General features: G+C 45.1%; 1 protein-coding gene across 2 annotated transcripts in view; it reads right to left on the bottom strand.

Annotated features, from left to right (window-relative positions):
• Positions 1-20,669, bottom strand: part of LOC133420132 (SH3 domain-containing protein 19-like) — a 64,886-nt gene extending 44,217 nt beyond the window's left edge. For both annotated transcript variants that reach the window (XM_061709719.1, XM_061709718.1), the window contains exons 1-2: positions 20,192-20,669; positions 1,263-1,299 (exon numbers count right to left, since the gene is read on the bottom strand). In XM_061709719.1, coding sequence (XP_061565703.1) covers positions 1,263-1,299; positions 20,192-20,315 — 161 coding nt within the window. In that variant the 5' untranslated portion in view covers positions 20,316-20,669. The remainder of the gene's footprint in view (positions 1-1,262; positions 1,300-20,191) is intronic.
• Positions 20,670-21,481: the final 812 nt, after the last annotated feature.

Here is a 21,481-nt window from a genome sequence, read left to right as displayed (position 1 = left end):
AAGAGGAAAAAATAGGAAAAAAATATGGCAAAAAGAGGAAAAAAGAGAAAAAAAGGAGAAAAAGATGAAAAAAAGAGAAAAAAGAGGGAAAAAAGAGGAGTGTAGACTCATTAGAAAACAGTTGTATCCATGTTGAAAATTCACGATGGCTCCACGTCCATATTTTTTGAGGAAACCTTTGGCTATTTGTACCAAATTTGATGCTTGTATCACAAACTGAAAAAACGGTTTTAAAAACACTAACCCTAATCAATATCAGATCAAATCAAATGTTGATAATGGATTCTGAATCTTAAGAATGGGAATCAAATGGATTCTTGATATTTTAATGGATCCCCAGCCGTGACTAAAACGCTCCCAGCAGGACGGTTTCAGTAACCAATCACAGCGACGCTGCGTCGGCTAAATTAAGATTATTAAAACCTGCTGGTGAAAATGTTCTCTCTCAGATTTCAACCTTTCAAGTGAATTTAACAAAACCAAGGCTTCACACACACACACACAAACTCTCTGAACCCGCTGACTTCGTGGACGCGTTGCCATGCCGACCGGCCAACATGGTAAAAACTTCAGGAGTGTGAGAGCCCGAGAGCGGAGAGGATACTACGCTGGACTTTCTACACGAGCTGCCAATTTCCAAGTTTTTCTCTCTGTATTTTTCAGCTGGAAGACGAGAAACACTTCACTTATTCTGTTATTTTGCTGGAAACACTTCACTAATTTTGTTATTTTGCTGGAAACGCTTCACTTATTCTGTTATTTTGCTGGAAACGCTTCACTTATTCTGTTATTTTGCTGGAAACACTTCACTTATTCTGTTATTTTGCTGGAAACGCTTCACTAATTCTGTTATTTTGCTGGAAACGCTTCACTAATTCTGTTATTTTGCTGGAAACGCTTCACTTATTCTGTTATTTTGCTGGAAACGCTTCACTTATTCTGTTATTTGGCTGGAAACACTTCACTAATTCTGTTATTTTGCTGGAAACGCTTCACTTATTCTGATATTTTGCTGGCAGTAATCTGGAGCGGGTGTTCCCCTCCATTCTGAAAACATCATTTAGCAGGAGAGCAAGGAATAGTTAAAGTAGTTTAGCAGGAGAGCAAGGACTAGTTAAAGTAATTTGCTGATTCTGTCAAAGAGAGAAAAACATTCAACCTCCGTCAGCCCTCCTGGACTCAAACCTCCAACCTTTAACTTTAGTGGGACGGATCAGACGTTAACAGGAACATCAGGGAACAGAGAAGAGAGAAAGTCCCACCTGTGTCGATGCTCGGGCTTGCGTCTGTCTGGGCGACCTGGGGAAACACAGAAACCGGGGTTAGGATTCCAGTGTTTTATGAGGACCAAACTCTGCGTTTATTCCAGTGTTTTATGAGGACCAAACTCTGCGTTTATTCCAGTGTTTTATGAGGACCAAACTCTGCGTTTATTCCAGTGTTTTGTGAGGACCAAACTCTGCGTTTATTCCAGTGTTTTATGAGGACCAAACTCTGCGTTTATTCCAGTGTTTTGTGAGGACCAAACTCTGCGTTTATTCCAGTGTTTTATGAGGACCAAACTCTGCGTTTATTCCAGTGTTTTGTGAGGACCAGGCTCTGCGTTTATTCCAGTGTTTTATGAGGACCAGGCTCTGCGTTTATTCCAGTGTTTTATGAGGACCAGGCTCTGCGTTTATTCCAGTGTTTTATGAGGACCAGGCTCTGTGTTTATTCCAGTGTTTTATGAGGACCAGGCTCTGCGTTTATTCCCATCAAACGGACCAGAACAACAGCAGCAGCAAGCAGTGATGCTGAGCAGAAACTACCGGATTTTCAGGGCTACAAGTCGCACCAGCCATAAAATATAAAATAAAGCCATAAAATAAAGAAGGAAAAAACATGTATAGGTCGCATTTTTGGGGGGCAATCAATTTTATAAAATCCAACACCAACAACAGACATGTCATTTTGAAATAATAGGGCTTGGTCGTCTTGACGTCATCACCTGGCGGAGCCGCCATGTTGGAAGCTAGCTTAGCTGTTAGCTTAGCTGCTAGCTTAGCTGCTACCTGAGCTGCTAGCTTACCTCTTACCTGAGCTGCTACCTGAGCTGCTAGCTTAGCTGCTCTTCGGACCACTGTGTACAGACGAGCTCCCTCTTCGTTGTGTCTTACTTGTAAGCGTTACTTTCCGTTACACTGTAACCATGGTAACCCGTTGCTGTGTTGTGGGTTATTCTGTAACCATGGTAACCCGTTGCTGTGTTGTGGGTTACTCTGTAACCATGGTAACTTAGTAGCATCAGCAGCTCCACACGTAACAGACGTGGGGAAAAGATCTCTAATGGTTTAACTTTTATTCCACTGTTTTCCGGCTTTATGATGTGAAGCTCCTACATCCGTCCATTAGTGAACTGCACATGAGACTCTAACGGCTATAACAACGGACCTGCTCCGAAGTTGTAGGCGCTCACACCGCAAACAAGCTAGCCGAAGACGTGGGTTGTGCAGAACTGCGGCAGTAAAGGCTGAGTTATGGTTCTGCGTTAAAAGGAGGCCATGCCTACGGCATGTGGTACACGTCGACGCAGACCACACGCCGTCACTGACGCCGTCACTGACATGCACCTTCCAAAAATTGTAACTACGCGTCGAGGCGACGTAGACCACACGCAGACAGAGAGGGCTGTGATTGGTTCGCTTGGTAGGAACGCATTTCCGGTTTCCGGTTTGAAGCAGTCGTGAACTTTCAGCGCTCTTTTCTTCGTGTATGTGTGATTTTTTTTTGTTTTGGTTTTTTGCACAATTGTTGTCCTTATCTCTTTGATTCACTGTGACCGGATAAACCATTCAGGAAAAGATCGCTAACTAGCGGTCACGGGGGGTACTGCACCGCGGCGAAATGAAGTGACGGAGAAGTCCGATGGTTCACGACGGCGTCACGGTGACGGTGTAGGCACGGCGTCAATTTGACGCAGAACCATAACTCAGCCTCAAGTCCTCGTCGGAACTCCACTCTTTAGTAGGGATTTCATATGAATCCAAACCGTTAACAATCATTCTTTTCTCCATATATCGCTCCCTGGCTTCCTTGTTTAAGGTTCTCGGTAAATTCCGGTTCCTTTCCGGTATTTTAACTATTTTTTTTTTGCGTTCCGTCTGTTCACTTGGTGCTACCACACTGCTGTTTGTTTACACTCACGAGGCTGCCAACATGGCCGCTGCGTCCCAGAATGCACCTTGGTGACCAAGTCCTATCTAAAATAAAACTAGAATAAAGGCAACAACAGGCTGAATAATTGTACGGTTTGCTTACGTTACATGACCCAACTGAGAACCTGCCTGGTATGTTAACACAACATATTAAGAGTTACAGTAAATGGGGGTCGTTGGCCTGAGGGGTGGGGCCCTCCTGGCCGCGTGTCCGGCCCGGACCGGGTGGCCGGGGATTGCCTGGGTCGCGGTCCGCCGCCGCGGGATCCCTGGCTGCTTCTTCCCGCGCCGTGGGGGCCCCGCCCGCGGGCCCCCTCGGCCGCCGCCGGGGGGGGGGGGGGTTGCCTCCCTCCTACTTCTCCCCTCTGTGGGGTTGCCGGTGGCCTGGGTTCCGGGCTCTTCCTTGTCGGCCTCTGGTCTCGCGGGTGGCGGGGTTGCCCCCCCCCCCCTCCCCAACTATAGATACACTTCAGGTGGAGCTTTGTTTGGTTTATCTCACACACACACACACACACACACACACACACACACACACACACACACACACACACACACACACACACACACACACACACACACACACACACACACACACACACACACACACACACACACACACACACACACACACACACACACACACACACACACACTGGCTTGTTCACCTGCATGCTGGCTCTCTAGTTTTTGGGTTTAGGTAGCGGTAGCGATAGCTTAGCTCAGACTGCAATCAGATCTTAAGATTTAGGTCGATTGCTGTTATTGTTTTGGTTGGCTCCGTGCCGGTTTCGTGCTTTGTTTGTGGTTTTTTGTTGCAGATTTCCAGTGCTTGACGTGTGTTTCCGTGTGTTCCTGCTTCCTGGATTGGCAGTGGATGTCGTCACCCCCCCCCCCCCCCCCCCCCAAAAAAAAAAAAATAAAAAATCACTGGGTTTGTATGTGTATATTTATGTATGTGTACGCATATGTGTGCGTATATATATGTATATATTAAATATAGTAATAATGCACATATATACACTTTTGGTTTCTACCGTCATGGTATCAATCATTAATATGTGTGCAGACAAGGGGAGAGAAGAAAAAAAAAATAAATAAAAAAAGAGTTACAGTAATCCCTGGCTGTAACGGTTCTCCTTCCACATCTCGCTGCTTCACGGATTTGCATTGAGCATCGTTTTCTGCATTCTGATTGGCTGAACAGTCTCTCTGCTTCTTCACTTCCTGTGTCAATAACGTTGGTCGCTTAGCAACAAGCTGAGAACGACCAATGAGCTTCAGCAGCAGCTCAAGAACCTTTGATGAATCGTTCATTACAGTCTCAGATATAATCCATGTTGTTGGTTTATAAGAATCTTTTGCCCAGAAGAAAAAAGAGCTACAAAACAACCCATAACTATTTTCTTCTCTGGAAAAAAAAACCCTGTACCGCAGCTTTAGGAGAAAAAGTCACAATTTGTCCTACTGGAAAAATTATGATCATACTTTACGCATGATTATAATTATAATATAATAAATACTAAAGAAAGATGCATATCGGTTACAGGAGTTTAAATATGGAACAGCCTAAATAATGAATCAAAAAACTGGAGTTCAATAAATAAATTTAAATGAATGAATTAAATTAAATAAATTAAATAAATAAATAAAATAAATGTAATGTATAATGCTGCGTTCCATTTGTCCTTGGAAGTGGGGATTTCCCAGTTCCCAGTTGGATATTTCAACTGGAACGCCCCTCGAAGTGGGATTTCCCACTGGGGAAGTGGGATTTCCCACTGGGAAAGTGGGATTTCCCACTGGGAAAGTGGGAGAGTCTTCACCACCCCCGAGTTCACATTCCAAGATGGCTGCCCCGGTTGTAAACAGTAGAAGAGAGCTCTGTAAAAATTCGTAGCACTTTATTCTAGTTTTGGTCACACTAAATCAGTCGTATACAAGTATTGTTCGACATATATATGCTGCTATAGTGTAATTTACATTTTTCATGTGGTATGTGCGAACTACAAACTTGTTTACCTACTTTGTAACTGGAATAACTCGGCTGTGACGTCATTCCCAGTTCCGAGATCCGAGGTAAATGGAACGCAGCATAATATGTATATTATATATATATATATATATATATATATATATATATATATATATATATATATATATATATATATATATTATGCTCCATACTATATGAAACGATTACAATAACAAGAATAATTGCTGTTGTAATAATAATATTTATATACTAAAAAATGTAATGATTGGCCTTTGGTTTCCTTTTGCTTTCACTCTTCTAGAGATAGTTTGTTTTTTACCTGATTTTTCTGTCATAACGACATTTGTCTTCCTTCTTGTTCCTTCATCTGTTTCAGTGCTTTAGGAGAAACCTGCCGTTCCATGGAAACATGTGAACAACTGCACTAATCATTAATAATAAATAAATGTGTATTTATGAGCGTTTCCTGTGGTCGTGTGCAGCACTTTACCTCCATTACACTTCCTAACTTCTGCTCACAGAAAACACACAGGATTTTACTGGAAATGTGTTCAATTACTGACATTTTCACCAAAGAAACAAACTTACTTATCAAACAAGTGTAAACGAAAACACCTTTCAGTCTTTTTTCTTGTACGTGGTCCATTTACCGAACAGACACTATCGCCATCAAACTTTTACGCCTTTTATCCAATAAAAACCATTGTATGAAGAAGCAAAAGAAGACGTTGAGGGTTTTAATGAGTCCCAGATGTTTCTGCAACATCAGGAATGAAGGAGTTTAGTTTCCACTGAGCAGAGACGGACGACGCGGAGGAATCTCCAACATTTCACCTCCAGCCTGAACCTGAGCGGCTCTTTTACGGGTGAAAAATGAAAATAAAAAGATAAATTAACTCCTGCCCTGAGACTTTAAGGTTTCCTACCTCCTCCTCCTCCTCCTCCTCCTCCTCCGCTCAGACTGGTCAGGACTCGTCTCCTCGCTGAGCGACTAGTCGTTGACGTGTCACAGCAACATCCTTCCCTTCTGCCCTTTTTCCTCCTTTTTCCTCTTTTCCTGAGATTAAACACTTTAAAAGTGTCCTACTCGTCTCCTCCTTCACCTTCTCCGTCCCGGGGCCCCGCCCCCCTCTCTGATTGGCCGGGAGCTCCCAGGAAGCCCCGCCCCCCTCTCTTGGCAGGCTGAAGGTTTCTGCTGAAGTCATCAGAGTTTTAACACTTCCAGATGTTGAGCTGCAGATGTTCCAGAAACTCTGACTCAGCAGTCCGTCGTCTGCTGGGATTCTGGTTCTCCGGGAACCACCAGGAACTAAAGGAACCACCAGGAACCACCAGGACCCACCAGGAACCCCAGAAACGCTGACTCAGCAGTCAGTCGTCTGCTGGGATTCTGGTTCTCCTGTCCTTTTTACACTTTACACAAACGAACGCACCAACAGGAGCCCCAGGAACCAACAGGAACCCCGGGAACCAACAGGCAAACGCAAACGCAAAGACGTAACTGACGTTAGCAGACGTAACTGACGTAACTGACGTTAGCAGAGACGTAACTGTTAGCAGAGACGTAACTGACGTAACTGACGTTAGCAGAGACGTAACTGACGTTAGCAGAGACGTAACTGACGTTAGCAGAGACGTAACTGACGTTAGCAGAGACGTAACTGACGTTAGCAGAGACGTAACTGACGTTAGCAGAGACGTAACTGACGTTAGCAGAGACGTAACTGACATAACTGACGTTAGCAGAGACGTAACTGACGTTAGCAGAGACGTAACTGACGTTAGCAGAGACGTAACTGACGTTTGCAAAGACGTAACTGACGTTTGCAGAGACGTAGCTGACGTTAGCAGAGACGTAACTGACGTTAGCAGAGACGTAACTGACGTTAGCAGAGACGTAACTGACGTTAGCAGAGACGTAACTGACGTAACTGACGTTTGCAGAGACGTAACTGACGTTAGCAGAGACGTAGCTGACATTAGCAGAGACGTAGCTGACGTTAGCAGAGACGTAACTGACGTTAGCAGAGACGTAACTGACGTTGGCAGAGACGTAACTGACGTTAGCAGAGACGTAACTGACGTTAGCAGAGACGTAACTGACGTTAGCAGAGACGTAACTGACGTTAGCAGAGACGTAACTGACGTTAGCAGAGACGTAACTGACGTTAGCAGAGACGTAACTGACGTTAGCAACGACGTAACTGACGTTAGCAACGACGTAACTGACGTTAGCAACGACGTAACTGACGTTTGCAGAGACGTAACTGACGTTAGCAGAGACGTAACTGACGTTAGCAGAGACGTAACTGGCGTTAGCAGAGACGTAACTGACGTTAGCAGAGAGGTAACTGACGTTAGCAGAGACGTAACTGACGTTAGCAGAGACGTAACTGACGTAACTGACGTTTGCGGAGACGTAACTGACGTTAGCAGAGACGTAACTGACATTTGCAGAGACGTAACTGACGTTTGCAGAGACGTAACTGACATTTGCAGAGACGTAACTGGCGTTAGCAGAGACGTAACTGACGTTAGCAGAGAGGTAACTGACGTTAGCAGAGACGTAACTGACGTTAGCAGAGACGTAACTGACGTTAGCAGAGACGTAACTGACGTTAGCAGAGACGTAACTGACGTAACTGACGTTTGCAGAGACGTAACTGACGTTTGCAGAGACGTAACTGACGTTTGCAGAGACGTAACTGACGTTTGCAGAGACGTAACTGACGTTTGCAGAGACGTAACTGACGTTTGCAGAGACGTAACTGACGTTTGCAGAGACTTAACTGACGTTTGCAGAGACGTAACTGACGTTAGCAGAGAGGTAACTGACGTTAGCAGAGAGGTAACTGACGTTAGCAGAGAGGTAACTGACGTTAGCAGAGACGTAACTGACGTTAGCAGAGACGTAACTGACGTTAGCAGAGACGTAACTGACGTAACTGACGTTTGCGGAGACGTAACTGACGTTAGCAGAGACGTAACTGACGTAACTGACGTTTGCAGAGACGTAACTGACGTTTGCAGAGACGTAACTGACGTTTGCAGAGACGTAACTGACGTTTGCAGAGACGTAACTGACGTTTGCAGAGACGTAACTGACGTTAGCAGACGTAACTGACGCTGGCAGAGACGTAACTGACATTGGCAGAGACGTAGCTGACGTTGGCAGAGACGTAGCTGACGTTGGCAGAGACGTAACTGACGTTTGCAGAGACGTAACTGACGTTTGCAGAGACGTAACTGACGTTTGCAGAGACGTAACGGACGTTTGCAGAGACGTAACTGACGTTTGCAGAGACGTAGCTGACGTTTGCAGAGACGTAACTGACGTTAGCAGAGACGTAACTGACGTTTGCAGAGACGTAACTGACGTTAGCAGAGACGTAACTGACGTTAGCAGAGACGTAACTGACGTTAGCAGAGACGTAACTGACGTTAGCAGAGACGTAACTGACGTTAGCAGAGACGTAACTGACGTTAGCAGAGACGTAACTGACGTTTGCAGAGACGTAACTGACGTTTGCAGAGACGCAACTGGCGTTAGCAGAGACGTAACTGACGTTAGCAGAGACGTAACTGGCGTTAGCAGAGACGTAACTGACGTTAGCAGAGAGGTAACTGACGTTAGCAGAGACGTAACTGACGTTAGCAGAGACGTAACTGACGTAACTGACGTTTGCGGAGACGTAACTGACGTTTGCGGAGACGTAACTGACGTTAGCGGAGACGTACCTGACGTTAGCGGAGACGTAACTGACGTTAGCAGAGACGTAACTGACGTTAGCAGAGACGTAACTGACGTTAGCAGAGACGTAACTGACGTTAGCAGAGAGGTAACTGACGTTAGCAGAGACGTACCTGACGTTAGCAGAGACGTACCTGACGTTAGCAGAGACGTAACTGACGTTAGCAGAGACGTAACTGACGTTAGCAGAGACGTAACTGACGTTAAAGACGTAACTGACGTTAGCAGAGACGTAACTGACGTTAGCAGAGACGTAACTGGCGTTAGCAGAGACGTAACTGACGTTAGCAGAGACGTAACTGACGTTAGCAGAGACGTAACTGACGTTAGCAGAGACGTAACTGACGTAACTGACGTTAGCAGAGACGTAACTGACGTTAAAGACGTAACTGACGTTAGCAGAGACGTAACTGACGTTAGCAGAGACGTAACTGACGTTAGCAGAGACGTAACTGACGTTAGCAGAGACGTAACTGACGTTAGCAGAGACGTAACTGACGTTAGCAGAGACGTAACTGACGTTAGAAGAGACGTCACTGACGTTAGAAGAGACGTAACTGACGTTTGCAGAGACGTAACTGACGTTTGCAGAGACGTAACTGACGTTAGCAGACGTAACTGACGCTGGCAGAGACGTAACTGACATTGGCAGAGACGTAACTGACGTTAGCAGAGACGTAACTGACGTTAGCAGAGACGTAACTGACGTAACTGACGTTTGCAGAGACGTAACTGACGTTAGCAGAGACGTAGCTGACATTAGCAGAGACGTAGCTGACGTTAGCAGAGACGTAACTGACGTTAGCAGAGACGTAACTGACGTTAGCAGAGACGTAACTGACGTTAGCAGAGACGTAACTGACGTTGGCAGAGACGTAACTGACGTTAGCAGAGACGTAACTGACGTTAGCAGAGACGTAACTGACGTTAGCAGAGACGTAACTGACGTTAGCAGAGACGTAACTGACGTTAGCAGAGACGTAACTGACGTTAGCAGAGACGTAACTGACGTTAGCAACGACGTAACTGACGTTAGCAACGACGTAACTGACGTTAGCAACGACGTAACTGACGTTTGCAGAGACGTAACTGACGTTAGCAGAGACGTAACTGACGTTAGCAGAGACGTAACTGGCGTTAGCAGAGACGTAACTGACGTTAGCAGAGAGGTAACTGACGTTAGCAGAGACGTAACTGACGTTAGCAGAGACGTAACTGACGTAACTGACGTTTGCGGAGACGTAACTGACGTTAGCAGAGACGTAACTGACATTTGCAGAGACGTAACTGACGTTTGCAGAGACGTAACTGACGTTTGCAGAGACGTAACTGACGTTTGCAGAGACGTAACTGACGTTTGCAGAGACGTAACTGACATTTGCAGAGACGTAACTGGCGTTAGCAGAGACGTAACTGACGTTAGCAGAGAGGTAACTGACGTTAGCAGAGACGTAACTGACGTTAGCAGAGACGTAACTGACGTTAGCAGAGACGTAACTGACGTTAGCAGAGACGTAACTGACGTTAGCAGAGACGTAACTGACGTAACTGACGTTTGCGGAGACGTAACTGACGTTAGCAGAGACGTAACTGACGTAACTGACGTAACTGACGTTTGCAGAGACGTAACTGACGTTTGCAGAGACGTAACTGACGTTTGCAGAGACGTAACTGACGTTTGCAGAGACGTAACTGACGTTTGCAGAGACGTAACTGACGTTTGCAGAGACGTAACTGACGTTTGCAGAGACGTAACTGACGTTAGCAGAGAGGTAACTGACGTTAGCAGAGAGGTAACTGACGTTAGCAGAGAGGTAACTGACGTTAGCAGAGACGTAACTGACGTTAGCAGAGACGTAACTGACGTTAGCAGAGACGTAACTGACGTAACTGACGTTTGCGGAGACGTAACTGACGTTAGCAGAGACGTAACTGACGTAACTGACGTTTGCAGAGACGTAACTGACGTTTGCAGAGACGTAACTGACGTTTGCAGAGACGTAACTGACGTTTGCAGAGACGTAACTGACGTTTGCAGAGACGTAACTGACGTTAGCAGACGTAACTGACGCTGGCAGAGACGTAACTGACATTGGCAGAGACGTAGCTGACGTTGGCAGAGACGTAACTGACGTTTGCAGAGACGTAACTGACGTTTGCAGAGACGTAACTGACGTTTGCAGAGACGTAACGGACGTTTGCAGAGACGTAACTGACGTTTGCAGAGACGTAACTGACGTTTGCAGAGACGTAACTGACGTTAGCAGAGACGTAACTGACGTTTGCAGAGACGTAACTGACGTTAGCAGAGACGTAACTGACGTTAGCAGAGACGTAACTGACGTTAGCAGAGACGTAACTGACGTTAGCAGAGACGTAACTGACGTTAGCAGAGACGTAACTGACGTTAGCAGAGACGTAACTGGCGTTAGCAGAGACGTAACTGACGTTAGCAGAGAGGTAACTGACGTTAGCAGAGACGTAACTGACGTTAGCAGAGACGTAACTGACGTAACTGACGTTTGCGGAGACGTAACTGACGTTTGCGGAGACGTAACTGACGTTTGCGGAGACGTAACTGACGTTAGCGGAGACGTACCTGACGTTAGCGGAGACGTAACTGACGTTAGCGGAGACGTAACTGACGTTAGCAGAGACGTAACTGACGTTAGCAGAGACGTAACTGACGTTAGCAGAGAGGTAACTGACGTTAGCAGAGACGTACCTGACGTTAGCAGAGACGTACCTGACGTTAGCAGAGACGTAACTGACGTTAGCAGAGACGTAACTGACGTTAGCAGAGACGTAACTGACGTTAGCAGAGACGTAACTGGCGTTAGCAGAGACGTAACTGACGTTAGCAGAGAGGTAACTGACGTTAGCAGAGACGTAACTGACGTTAGCAGAGACGTAACTGACGTAACTGACGTTTGCGGAGACGTAACTGACGTTAGCAGAGACGTAACTGACATTTTCAGAGACGTAACTGACGTTTGCAGAGACGTAACTGACGTTTGCAGAGACGTAACTGACGTTTGCAGAGACGTAACTGACATTTGCAGAGACGTAACTGGCGTTAGCAGAGACGTAACTGACGTTAGCAGAGAGGTAACTGACGTTAGCAGAGACGTAACTGACGTTAGCAGAGACGTAACTGACGTTAGCAGAGACGTAACTGACGTTAGCAGAGACGTAACTGACGTAACTGACGTTTGCGGAGACGTAACTGACGTTAGCAGAGACGTAACTGACGTAACTGACGTTTGCAGAGACGTAACTGACGTTTGCAGAGACGTAACTGACGTTTGCAGAGACGTAACTGACGTTTGCAGAGACGTAACTGACGTTTGCAGAGACGTAACTGACGTTTGCAGAGACGTAACTGACGTTAGCAGAGAGGTAACTGACGTTAGCAGAGAGGTAACTGACGTTAACAGAGAGGTAACTGACGTTAGCAGAGACGTAACTGACGTTAGCAGAGACGTAACTGACGTTAGCAGAGACGTAACTGACGTAACTGACGTTTGCGGAGACGTAACTGACGTTAGCAGAGACGTAACTGACGTAACTGACGTTTGCAGAGACGTAACTGACGTTTGCAGAGACGTAACTGACGTTTGCAGAGACGTAACTGACGTTTGCAGAGACGTAACTGACGTTTGCAGAGACGTAACTGACGTTAGCAGACGTAACTGACGCTGGCAGAGACGTAACTGACATTGGCAGAGACGTAGCTGACGTTGGCAGAGACGTAACTGACGTTTGCAGAGACGTAACTGACGTTTGCAGAGACGTAACTGACGTTTGCAGAGACGTAACGGACGTTTGCAGAGACGTAACTGACGTTTGCAGAGACGTAACTGACGTTTACAGAGACGTAACTGACGTTAGCAGAGACGTAACTGACGTTTGCAGAGACGTAACTGACGTTTGCAGAGACGTAACTGACGTTAGCAGAGACGTAACTGACGTTAGCAGAGACGTAACTGACGTTAGCAGAGACGTAACTGACGTTAGCAGAGACGTAACTGACGTTAGCAGAGACGTAACTGACGTTAGCAGAGACGTAACTGACGTTTGCAGAGACGTAACTGACGTTTGCAGAGACGCAACTGGCGTTAGCAGAGACGTAACTGACGTTAGCAGAGACGTAACTGGCGTTAGCAGAGACGTAACTGACGTTAGCAGAGAGGTAACTGACGTTAGCAGAGACGTAACTGACGTTAGCAGAGACGTAACTGACGTAACTGACGTTTGCGGAGACGTAACTGACGTTTGCGGAGACGTAACTGACGTTTGCGGAGACGTAACTGACGTTAGCGGAGACGTACCTGACGTTAGCGGAGACGTAACTGACGTTAGCGGAGACGTAACTGACGTTAGCAGAGACGTAACTGACGTTAGCAGAGACGTAACTGACGTTAGCAGAGAGGTAACTGACGTTAGCAGAGACGTACCTGACGTTAGCAGAGACGTACCTGACGTTAGCAGAGACGTAACTGACGTTAGCAGAGACGTAACTGACGTTAAAGACGTAACTGACGTTAGCAGAGACGTAACTGACGTTAGCAGAGACGTAACTGACGTTAGCAGAGACGTAACTGACGTTAGCAGAGACGTAACTGACGTTAGCAGAGACGTAACTGACGTTAGCAGAGACGTAACTGACGTTAGCAGAGACGTAACTGACGTAACTGACGTTAGCAGAGACGTAACTGACGTTAAAGACGTAACTGACGTTAGCAGAGACGTAACTGACGTTAGCAGAGACGTAACTGACGTTAGCAGAGACGTAACTGACGTTAGAAGAGACGTCACTGACGTTAGAAGAGACGTAACTGACGTTAGTAGAGACGGGAAAAACAAAGCGGTTCTCAGCTGGTTCCTAGTTGAATGAGTTGGGAACCAGATCCAAATTTGGAACCGGTTTGGTGGAAAAGGAGTCTCAGTCCGGCGTCCTTGTGTGGTTAAGCGTAAGAACGAGTCGCGCTTTTCGTTCTAAACCAGTTTTACGTAAATCATTAATGTGTTTCTAACGTTTTTAACCCGTCTGACCTCAGACTGGAAGAAAAGCCGATAGTCGTCTTAGGGTGCTTTCAGACCTGTGGCCCGTTTGTTTTGTTCCGATTCAGGGGCTAAATCGATACAGTTGTTCCGTTTCTCGTTCGTGGGGTTTGTGTTCACAAGGCAAACGTCTGTACCGGTTCAAAGCTGATAACAAATGCCATGCGCGAACCAGCTGTTCTCTGATTGGTAAAATGAACGCGGAAGGAGTTTCTTCTTCTGTACCCCGGGATAAACAACACGCCCCTTTAGGTTGATTTATGGTTCTGCGTTACACCAACGCAGAGCCTACGCCGTAGGGTACGCCGTAGGCTCTGCATCGATTTAACGCGGAACCATAAATCAGGCTTTACCCATTCATGCATGTGCGCTCGGCGCATAGCGGAGCTCAGCGGCGGATGAGAGGGCGCCTACCGCAGGGTTGGCGCTGCACAAACCCTGCCCGAATTGAACATCTTTTAATTTCACCGTGCCGCGCTGGGACGACATCTTGGCACGTCCAATAGGAGAGAAGGTGGTGGAGGCTGCACCGACTCTTCTCCTTGCGCCTCTCCTAGGAGAACCTAACCCTAACCTCTCCTAGGAGATCCTAACCCTAACCTCTCCTAGGAGAACCTAACCCTAACCTCTCCTAGGAGAACCTAACCCTAACCTCTCCTAGGAGAACCTAACCCTGACCTCTCCTAGGAGATCCTAACCCTAACCTCTCCTAGGAGATCCTAACCTCTCCTAGGAGATCCTAACCCTAACCTCTCCTAGGAGATCCTAACCTCTCCTAGGAGATCCTAACCCTAACCTCTCCTAGGAGAACCTAACCCTAACCTCTCCTAGGAGAACCTAACCCTAACCTCTCCTAGGAGATCCTAACCCTAACCTCTCCTAGGAGAACCTAACCCTAACCTGTATTAGATCCGCTTCAGTTCGCTTATAAAAGTGACAGAGGTACAGATGATGCTGTGCTGACTCTGCTAGATTCAGTCTCAAAGCAGCTTGCACTTCCTAAAGGATATGCCAGGGTCCTATTTGTAGACTTCAGTGCAGCCTTTAATTCTATGAAGCTACATATTCTCCTGAAAAGGCTGGCTGATCTAAATATTGATAAAGGGCTGATTCTTTGGATCAGAGATTTTCTCTCTTGCCGCCCTCAAAGGGTCTGTGTAAATGGCTCTCAGTCAGAAGTGCTTACTATAAGCACTGGCTGCCCACAAGGCAGTGTTCTTTCACCCTTGCTTTTTTCTCTTTTTACTAATGAATTTGCACTAAATGAAAGGAACTTTAAATTGATCAAATACGCAGACGACATGGCCTTAGTTGGTCTGCTGCAGAGAACAGATCCCTCTGGTGAGGCTTTCTATCTTAGCCATATTAATGCCCTTGAAGCTTGGTGTCAAAAAAGCCAGCTAGTGATCAATGTGTCCAAAACAAAGGAGCTGCTTCTTTGCACTAAGCAGGATCTGACATTGAAGCCAGTTACACTGCATGGTCAACCTGTTGAAACAGTGGAAACTTTTAAATATCTTGGCACAGTTCTTGATTGTCAGGTGAGTTTTATTGAAAACACAGTTTTTATTTTTAAGAAATGCTCTCAGAGACTCAATCTCCTTAGAAGATTGAGCTGTCTTGGTGTTAGCCCAAAAATCTTGGAGCTTGTGTACACCACACACATTGAGAGTGTCCTAACTTTTCATATCTCTGCTTGGTTTGGTCACTTGAACGTTAAGTGCAAGAACAAACTAAACAGGATTGTGACAATGGCGAGCAAAATTGTGGGAAAACCCCTTAAGCCACTTAGCCACCTTTACAGTGAAAGGACAAGGAGAAAGGCCGGGAGAATTGTGGCAGACAGCTCTCATCCTCTTTCTAGACACTTTGAACTTATGAAGTCTGGGAGGCGCTACAGAGTTCCTCTGGCCAAAGGCGCCTTCAGAAAATCTTTTATTCCCAATGCAATCAGTTTTCTTAACTCTAAAAAGTGACCAATCCACAGACTCTGATGAACTGTATCATTTCTACTTTTATTTCTATTTTTATTCTTATTTATCTTTTTACTTATATGTTAATTGTACCTCTGTTGTTCTTATGTAATCATGTATGTATGTTGTTGTCCTAGAGCTGTCTGTTTTTTAGAGATGTTTGTCTTTTGGTGAGCCAAAGACAATTTTCCACCCCTGGTGGACAATAAAGATGTATTCTATTCTATTCTATTCTATTCTAACCTCTCCTAGGAGATCCTAACCCTAACCTCTCCTAGGAGAACCTAACCCTAACCTCTCCTAGGAGAACCTAACCTCTCCTAGGAGAACCTAACCTCTCCTAGGAGATCCTAACCCTAACCTCTCCTAGGAGATCCTAACCCTAACCTCTCCTAGGAGATCCTAACCCTAACCTCTCCTAGGAGATCCTAACCCTAACCTCTCCTAGGAGATCCTAACCCTAACCTCTCCTAGGAGATCCTAACCCTAACCTCTCCTAGGAGAACCTAACCCTAACCTCTCCTAGGAGAACCTAACCTCTCCTAGGAGAACCTAACCTCTCCTAGGAGATCCTAACCCTAACCTCTCCTAGGAGATCCTAACCCTAACCTCTCCTAGGAGATCCTAACCCTAACCTCTCCTAGGAGATCCTAACCCTAACCTCTCCTAGGAGATCCTAACCCTAACCTCTCCTAGGAGATCCTAACCCTAACCTCTCCTAGGAGATCCTAACCCTAACCTCTCCTAGGAGAACCTAACCCTAACCTCTCCTAGGATCTCAGCTAGCTTGTTTTGTGCCGTTTCAGAGCGCGATTGCTGTGCCCACATGTACCAAACGTTCCGATCTTTAGGGGGAAACGTTCCCTGTTCCGGAACAACTGCTTGAAACAGGACAGAGGTGAAAGCACCCTTAGCTTCAGCTCAACGCAGTAATATCCACGAGGACTTGACCTGAACTGTTTCCTCCTGAAGGTTCTCAGGTCTGCGTTTACGTGGGACGATCTTCTCCTCAGCGTTTCCCTGAAAGACGACCTACGATGTTGGAATATTCCCAGAGCCAAACCCGCCCTCGCCTCGGGGCAGGGCTGACGTTAGCAGAGGGGTTTCTGGGTAATTGTACGACTCACACGGAACAGAACTTGGAAGTGTGAAAACGCTGTTAAATTATGACTATAGTTTCCCCGGAACGAGACAAAGGAGTGGACTCAGAGATAAACTGTTGGCACAGACGTCCCTGCCGGAGGAGAAGCTTCTCCCGCTGGATTTACCACATGCATGTGTGAACTTTGACCCTGGATTTACCACATGCATGTGTGAACTTTGACCCTGGATTTACCACATGCATGTGTGAACTTTGACCTAGATAGTTTGATACTGTTGTGGATTCAGGACTTTATGGCTGTGAGACGTCCACGCTCACGTGCAGCTCACGGGACACGCTGGTGAAAATCTGCTAATTATTTAGATTAACGTGGTGTTTCAATACTCAATAAGATGTCAAACAATCCCTTAAATCATAGTTAACTCATGTTTAGTCCATAAAATGATATAAAAGTGGTGTTTGTGCTTCTTATTTAGTAGGGAAAGGACACTTTTATCAGTACTGTGATACATTTTACGGGAATACACCAAATATCTCATGAAAGTGAGAAACTGGGAATGTAAAAGTCTAACACACACACATTATATATATATATATATATATATATATATATATATATATATATATATGTATGTACAGTGTTTATATATGTGAAGCGCATGGGACGGCATATTGGACATGTGACATGCAGCAATATAACAAAGTTTTACATTAAAAATCATTGTAGGCCTATATTGGTGAATGATATCACTTCAATGAAATCATTAGACTTAATCTAACCTTTAACCAGAGTGTCCTGGGCCTGAAAGGTCTGACCCATACGAGCATTGAGCACAACTTTTCTATATAGTTCAGAGGGATCTCTATGAAAACCCTCTGGTCGTCTTTTAACGGCTGCTTGTGCTGACGGCATATGCCACAAAACATCCCTATTCACAATTGAGATTATATCAGTTATAAATAATTTAAACATTGTAGATTTTTTTTACCCGTTTTGTTATAACAGAGTTACATGCATTTGACTGGGGAAAAAAATTTGCCTTTAGTGGTTCTACTGGAAAGACAATCTATTGTCTGTGTTATTTTCATCATTATTGCTTACCAAAAAAAGAAGCTCAATCAGAACAAAAATGTAAGCTAAACAACAAATTAGACATTTACTATGGGGAGTGTGGTACAACCAAGGGCTTGTATTTATGGTTATTAAGCCATTCGGGATCCCAGCCAGATGTTTAAATGCGTTGTTTTTTACTGGGTCACCAGTCAGACCGGGGTCGGCAGTCGGATCGGTGTCAGCGACGGTAAAGGCTGATTTATGGTTACGCGTTACACCAACGCAGAGCCTACGGCGTAGGGAACGGCGTAGGGTACGGCGTAGGGTACGGCGTAGGGTACGCGGCGACGTGCATGTACGGTGCGTGTCGCCGCGTACCCTACGCCGTCGCATCGTTACTAGGCAACGAAGCAGGTTGACTCACGTTGCAGAACAGCTGCAGAGGCTCCTAAACGTAAATGATCATTGATTTTTTTTTTTAGGCCTGGCGGGGGGTCTCGTTGGCCTGGCGGACCCGACAGGCCTGTACAATGGTAGGGGAAACACTGATATATATATATATATATATATATATATATATATGTATGAGATAACTTTAAAAGGAATTACTACCTCTTTTGCAGATGCAGAAATTCATGGCGTATTATTGTGGGTGCTTATCACAAGTAAGTTGCGGTAGTTTGCGTTTTACCTGCTGCAGTAGTTTTACCTGCAGTAGTTTGTGTTTTACCTCCCGCAGTAGTTTTACCTGCTACAGTAGTTTTACCTGCAGTAGTTTGTGTTTTACCTGCAGTAGTTTTACCTGCAGTAGTAGTTTGTGTTTTACCTGCAGTAGTTTGTGTTTTACCTGCTGCAGTAGTTTTACCTGCTACAGTAGTTTTACCTGCAGTAGTTTGTGTTTTACCTGCAGTAGTTTTACCTGCAGTAGTTTGTGTTTTACCTCCCGCAGTAGTTTTACCTGCTACAGTAGTTTTACCTGCAGTAGTTTGTGTTTTACCTGCAGTAGTTTTACCTGCAGTAGTAGTTTGTGTTTTACCTGCAGTAGTTTGTGTTTTACCTGCTGCAGTAGTTTGTGTTTTACCTGCAGTAGTTTGTGTTTTACCTGGTGCAGCTGTTTGTGTTTTACCTGCTGTAGTTTGTGTTTTACCTGCAGTAGTTTGTGTTTTACCTGCAGTAGTTTGTGTTTTACCTGCAGTAGTTTGTTTTACCTGCTGCAGTAGTTTGTGTTTTACCTGCAGTAGTTTGTTTTACCTGCTGTAGTAGTTTGCGTTTTACCTGCTGCAGTAGTTTTACCTGCAGTAGTTTGTGTTTTAACTGCAGTAGTTTGTGTTTTACCTGCTGCTGTAGTTTTACCTGCAGTAGTTTGTGTTTTACCTGCTGCTGTAGTTTGTGTTTTACCTGCTGCAGTAGTTTGTGTTTTACCTGCTGTAGTAGTTTGTGTTTTACCTGCAGTAGTTTGTTTTACCTGCAGTAGTTTGTTTTACCTGCAGTAGTTTGTGTTTTACCTGCGGTAGTTTGTGTTTTACCTGCAGTAGTTTGTTTTACCTGCAGTAGTTTGTTTTACCTGCAGTAGTTTGTTTTACCTGAAGTAGTTTGTGTTTTACCTGCGGTAGTTTGTGTTTTACCTGCGGTAGTTTGTGTTTTACCTGCGGTAGTTTGTGTTTTAACTGCGGTAGTTTGTGTTTTAACTGCAGTAGTTTGTTTTACCTGCAGTAGTTTGTTTTACCTGGTGCTGTAGTTTATTTTACCTGGTGCTGTAGTTTGTTTTACCTGGTGCAGTAGTTTGTTTTACCTGGTGCTGTAGTTTATTTTACCTGGTGCTGTAGTTTGTTTTACCTGGTGCAGTAGTTTATTTTACCTGGTGCTGTAGTTTATTTTACCTGGTGCTGTAGTTTGTTTTACCTGGTGCAGTAGTTTATTTTACCTGGTGCAGTAGTTTGTTTTACCTGGTGAGGTAGTTTGTTTTACCTGGTGCAGTAGTTTATTTTACCTGGTGCAGTAGTTTGTGTTTTACCTGGTGCAGTAGTTTGTGTTTTACCTGGTGCAGTAGTTTGTTTTACCTGTGGTAGTTTGTGTTTTACCTGCTGCGCTGCTGCAGCCTCCGGGCGGCCGCCGGACCACCGTCTCCGCGGACTCTCTCCTCCGCGTCTCCTCCTCCTCCTGCTCCGCCCGGGCCTCCGCCATGTCTGCCCGGTTATTCAGGAGAATAAATCCCCGGGGAGCCGTTTCCCCCGGCGTTTCCTCCCCTGGTGTCGCGGGAAATGGACGCTCAGGCTCGGAGGAGCCGCAGCTTTATCATGGTCATTCCTCCAGCTGATCCACCAAACATCCACCAAACATCCACAAACAAGAGCAAGTTTCCCCCGAACAAAGTCCACTTTTTCCGGCCGAGCCGGCCCCCGGGGCTCGGGGAACAGTCCGCGCCTCCGTCCTCGCGTTTCTGGGGGAAAACGAACTTAGAAAGCGTAGTTTTGTCGCTGCGACGGTTGTTGAGTTTCCGCGGAGTTTCTCCCCCGTTTCCCTGTTTTCCTGCTCGCTGCTCCGGCTCCGTGACGTCACGACCGGGAGAACCGGAGGTCGCGGGTTCGAGTCCAGACTTGTCCGCTCCAAACTGAATACACACAGTCTCGCTAACTTTTCTCATTTCCCTGTCTGTTGCATTTCAAATAAATGTAAGTTATTGAAAACAAATAAATAAATAATCAGAGGTGTATAAAGTACTTTAAAAAAGTAACTAAGTGAAAGTAGAAATACCATAACTGAAAAAGACTTTGGTAAAAGTTAAAGTCACCCATAAGAAAATTACTTGACACACCTGCCCCACTCCTGCCCCACACCTGCCCCACTTCTTTTTTCCTCTTTTTTCCTCTTTTTTCCTATTTTTTTTTCCTTTTTTTCCCTTCTTTTTTCCTATTTTTTTCCTTTTTTGCCTTCTTTTATTTAGCTTTTTTCCTTTTTTTCCCTTATTTTGTTTCTCTTTTTTCCTATTTTTTCCTATTTTTTCCTATTTTTTTCCTATTTTTTTACTCTTTTTCATTTTTTCTCTTTTTTTCCTTTTTTCCCTTCTTTTTTCCTCCTTTCTTCCTCTTTTTCCCTTCTTTTTTCTCTTTTTTTCCTCTTTTTTCCTATTTTTTCGTTTTTTTCCCTTCTTTTTTTCCTCTTTTTTTCCTTTTTTCCCTTCTTTTTTTCCTCTTTTTTTCCTCTTGTTTTCCTATTTTTTCCTCTTTTTTCCTCTTTTTTTCTCTTTTTTTTCCTTTTTCCCTTCTGTTTTCGTATTTTATTCCTTTTTTTCCCTTCTTTTGTTTCTCTTTTTTTCCTTTTTTTCCCTTGTTTTGTTTCTCTTATTTTCT

This window comes from Cololabis saira, chromosome 20 (genome assembly GCF_033807715.1).
Source record: "Cololabis saira isolate AMF1-May2022 chromosome 20, fColSai1.1, whole genome shotgun sequence".
Classification (NCBI taxonomy): Eukaryota; Metazoa; Chordata; class Actinopteri; order Beloniformes; family Belonidae; genus Cololabis; species Cololabis saira.
This window is presented reverse-complemented; position numbering and strand designations above follow the sequence as displayed.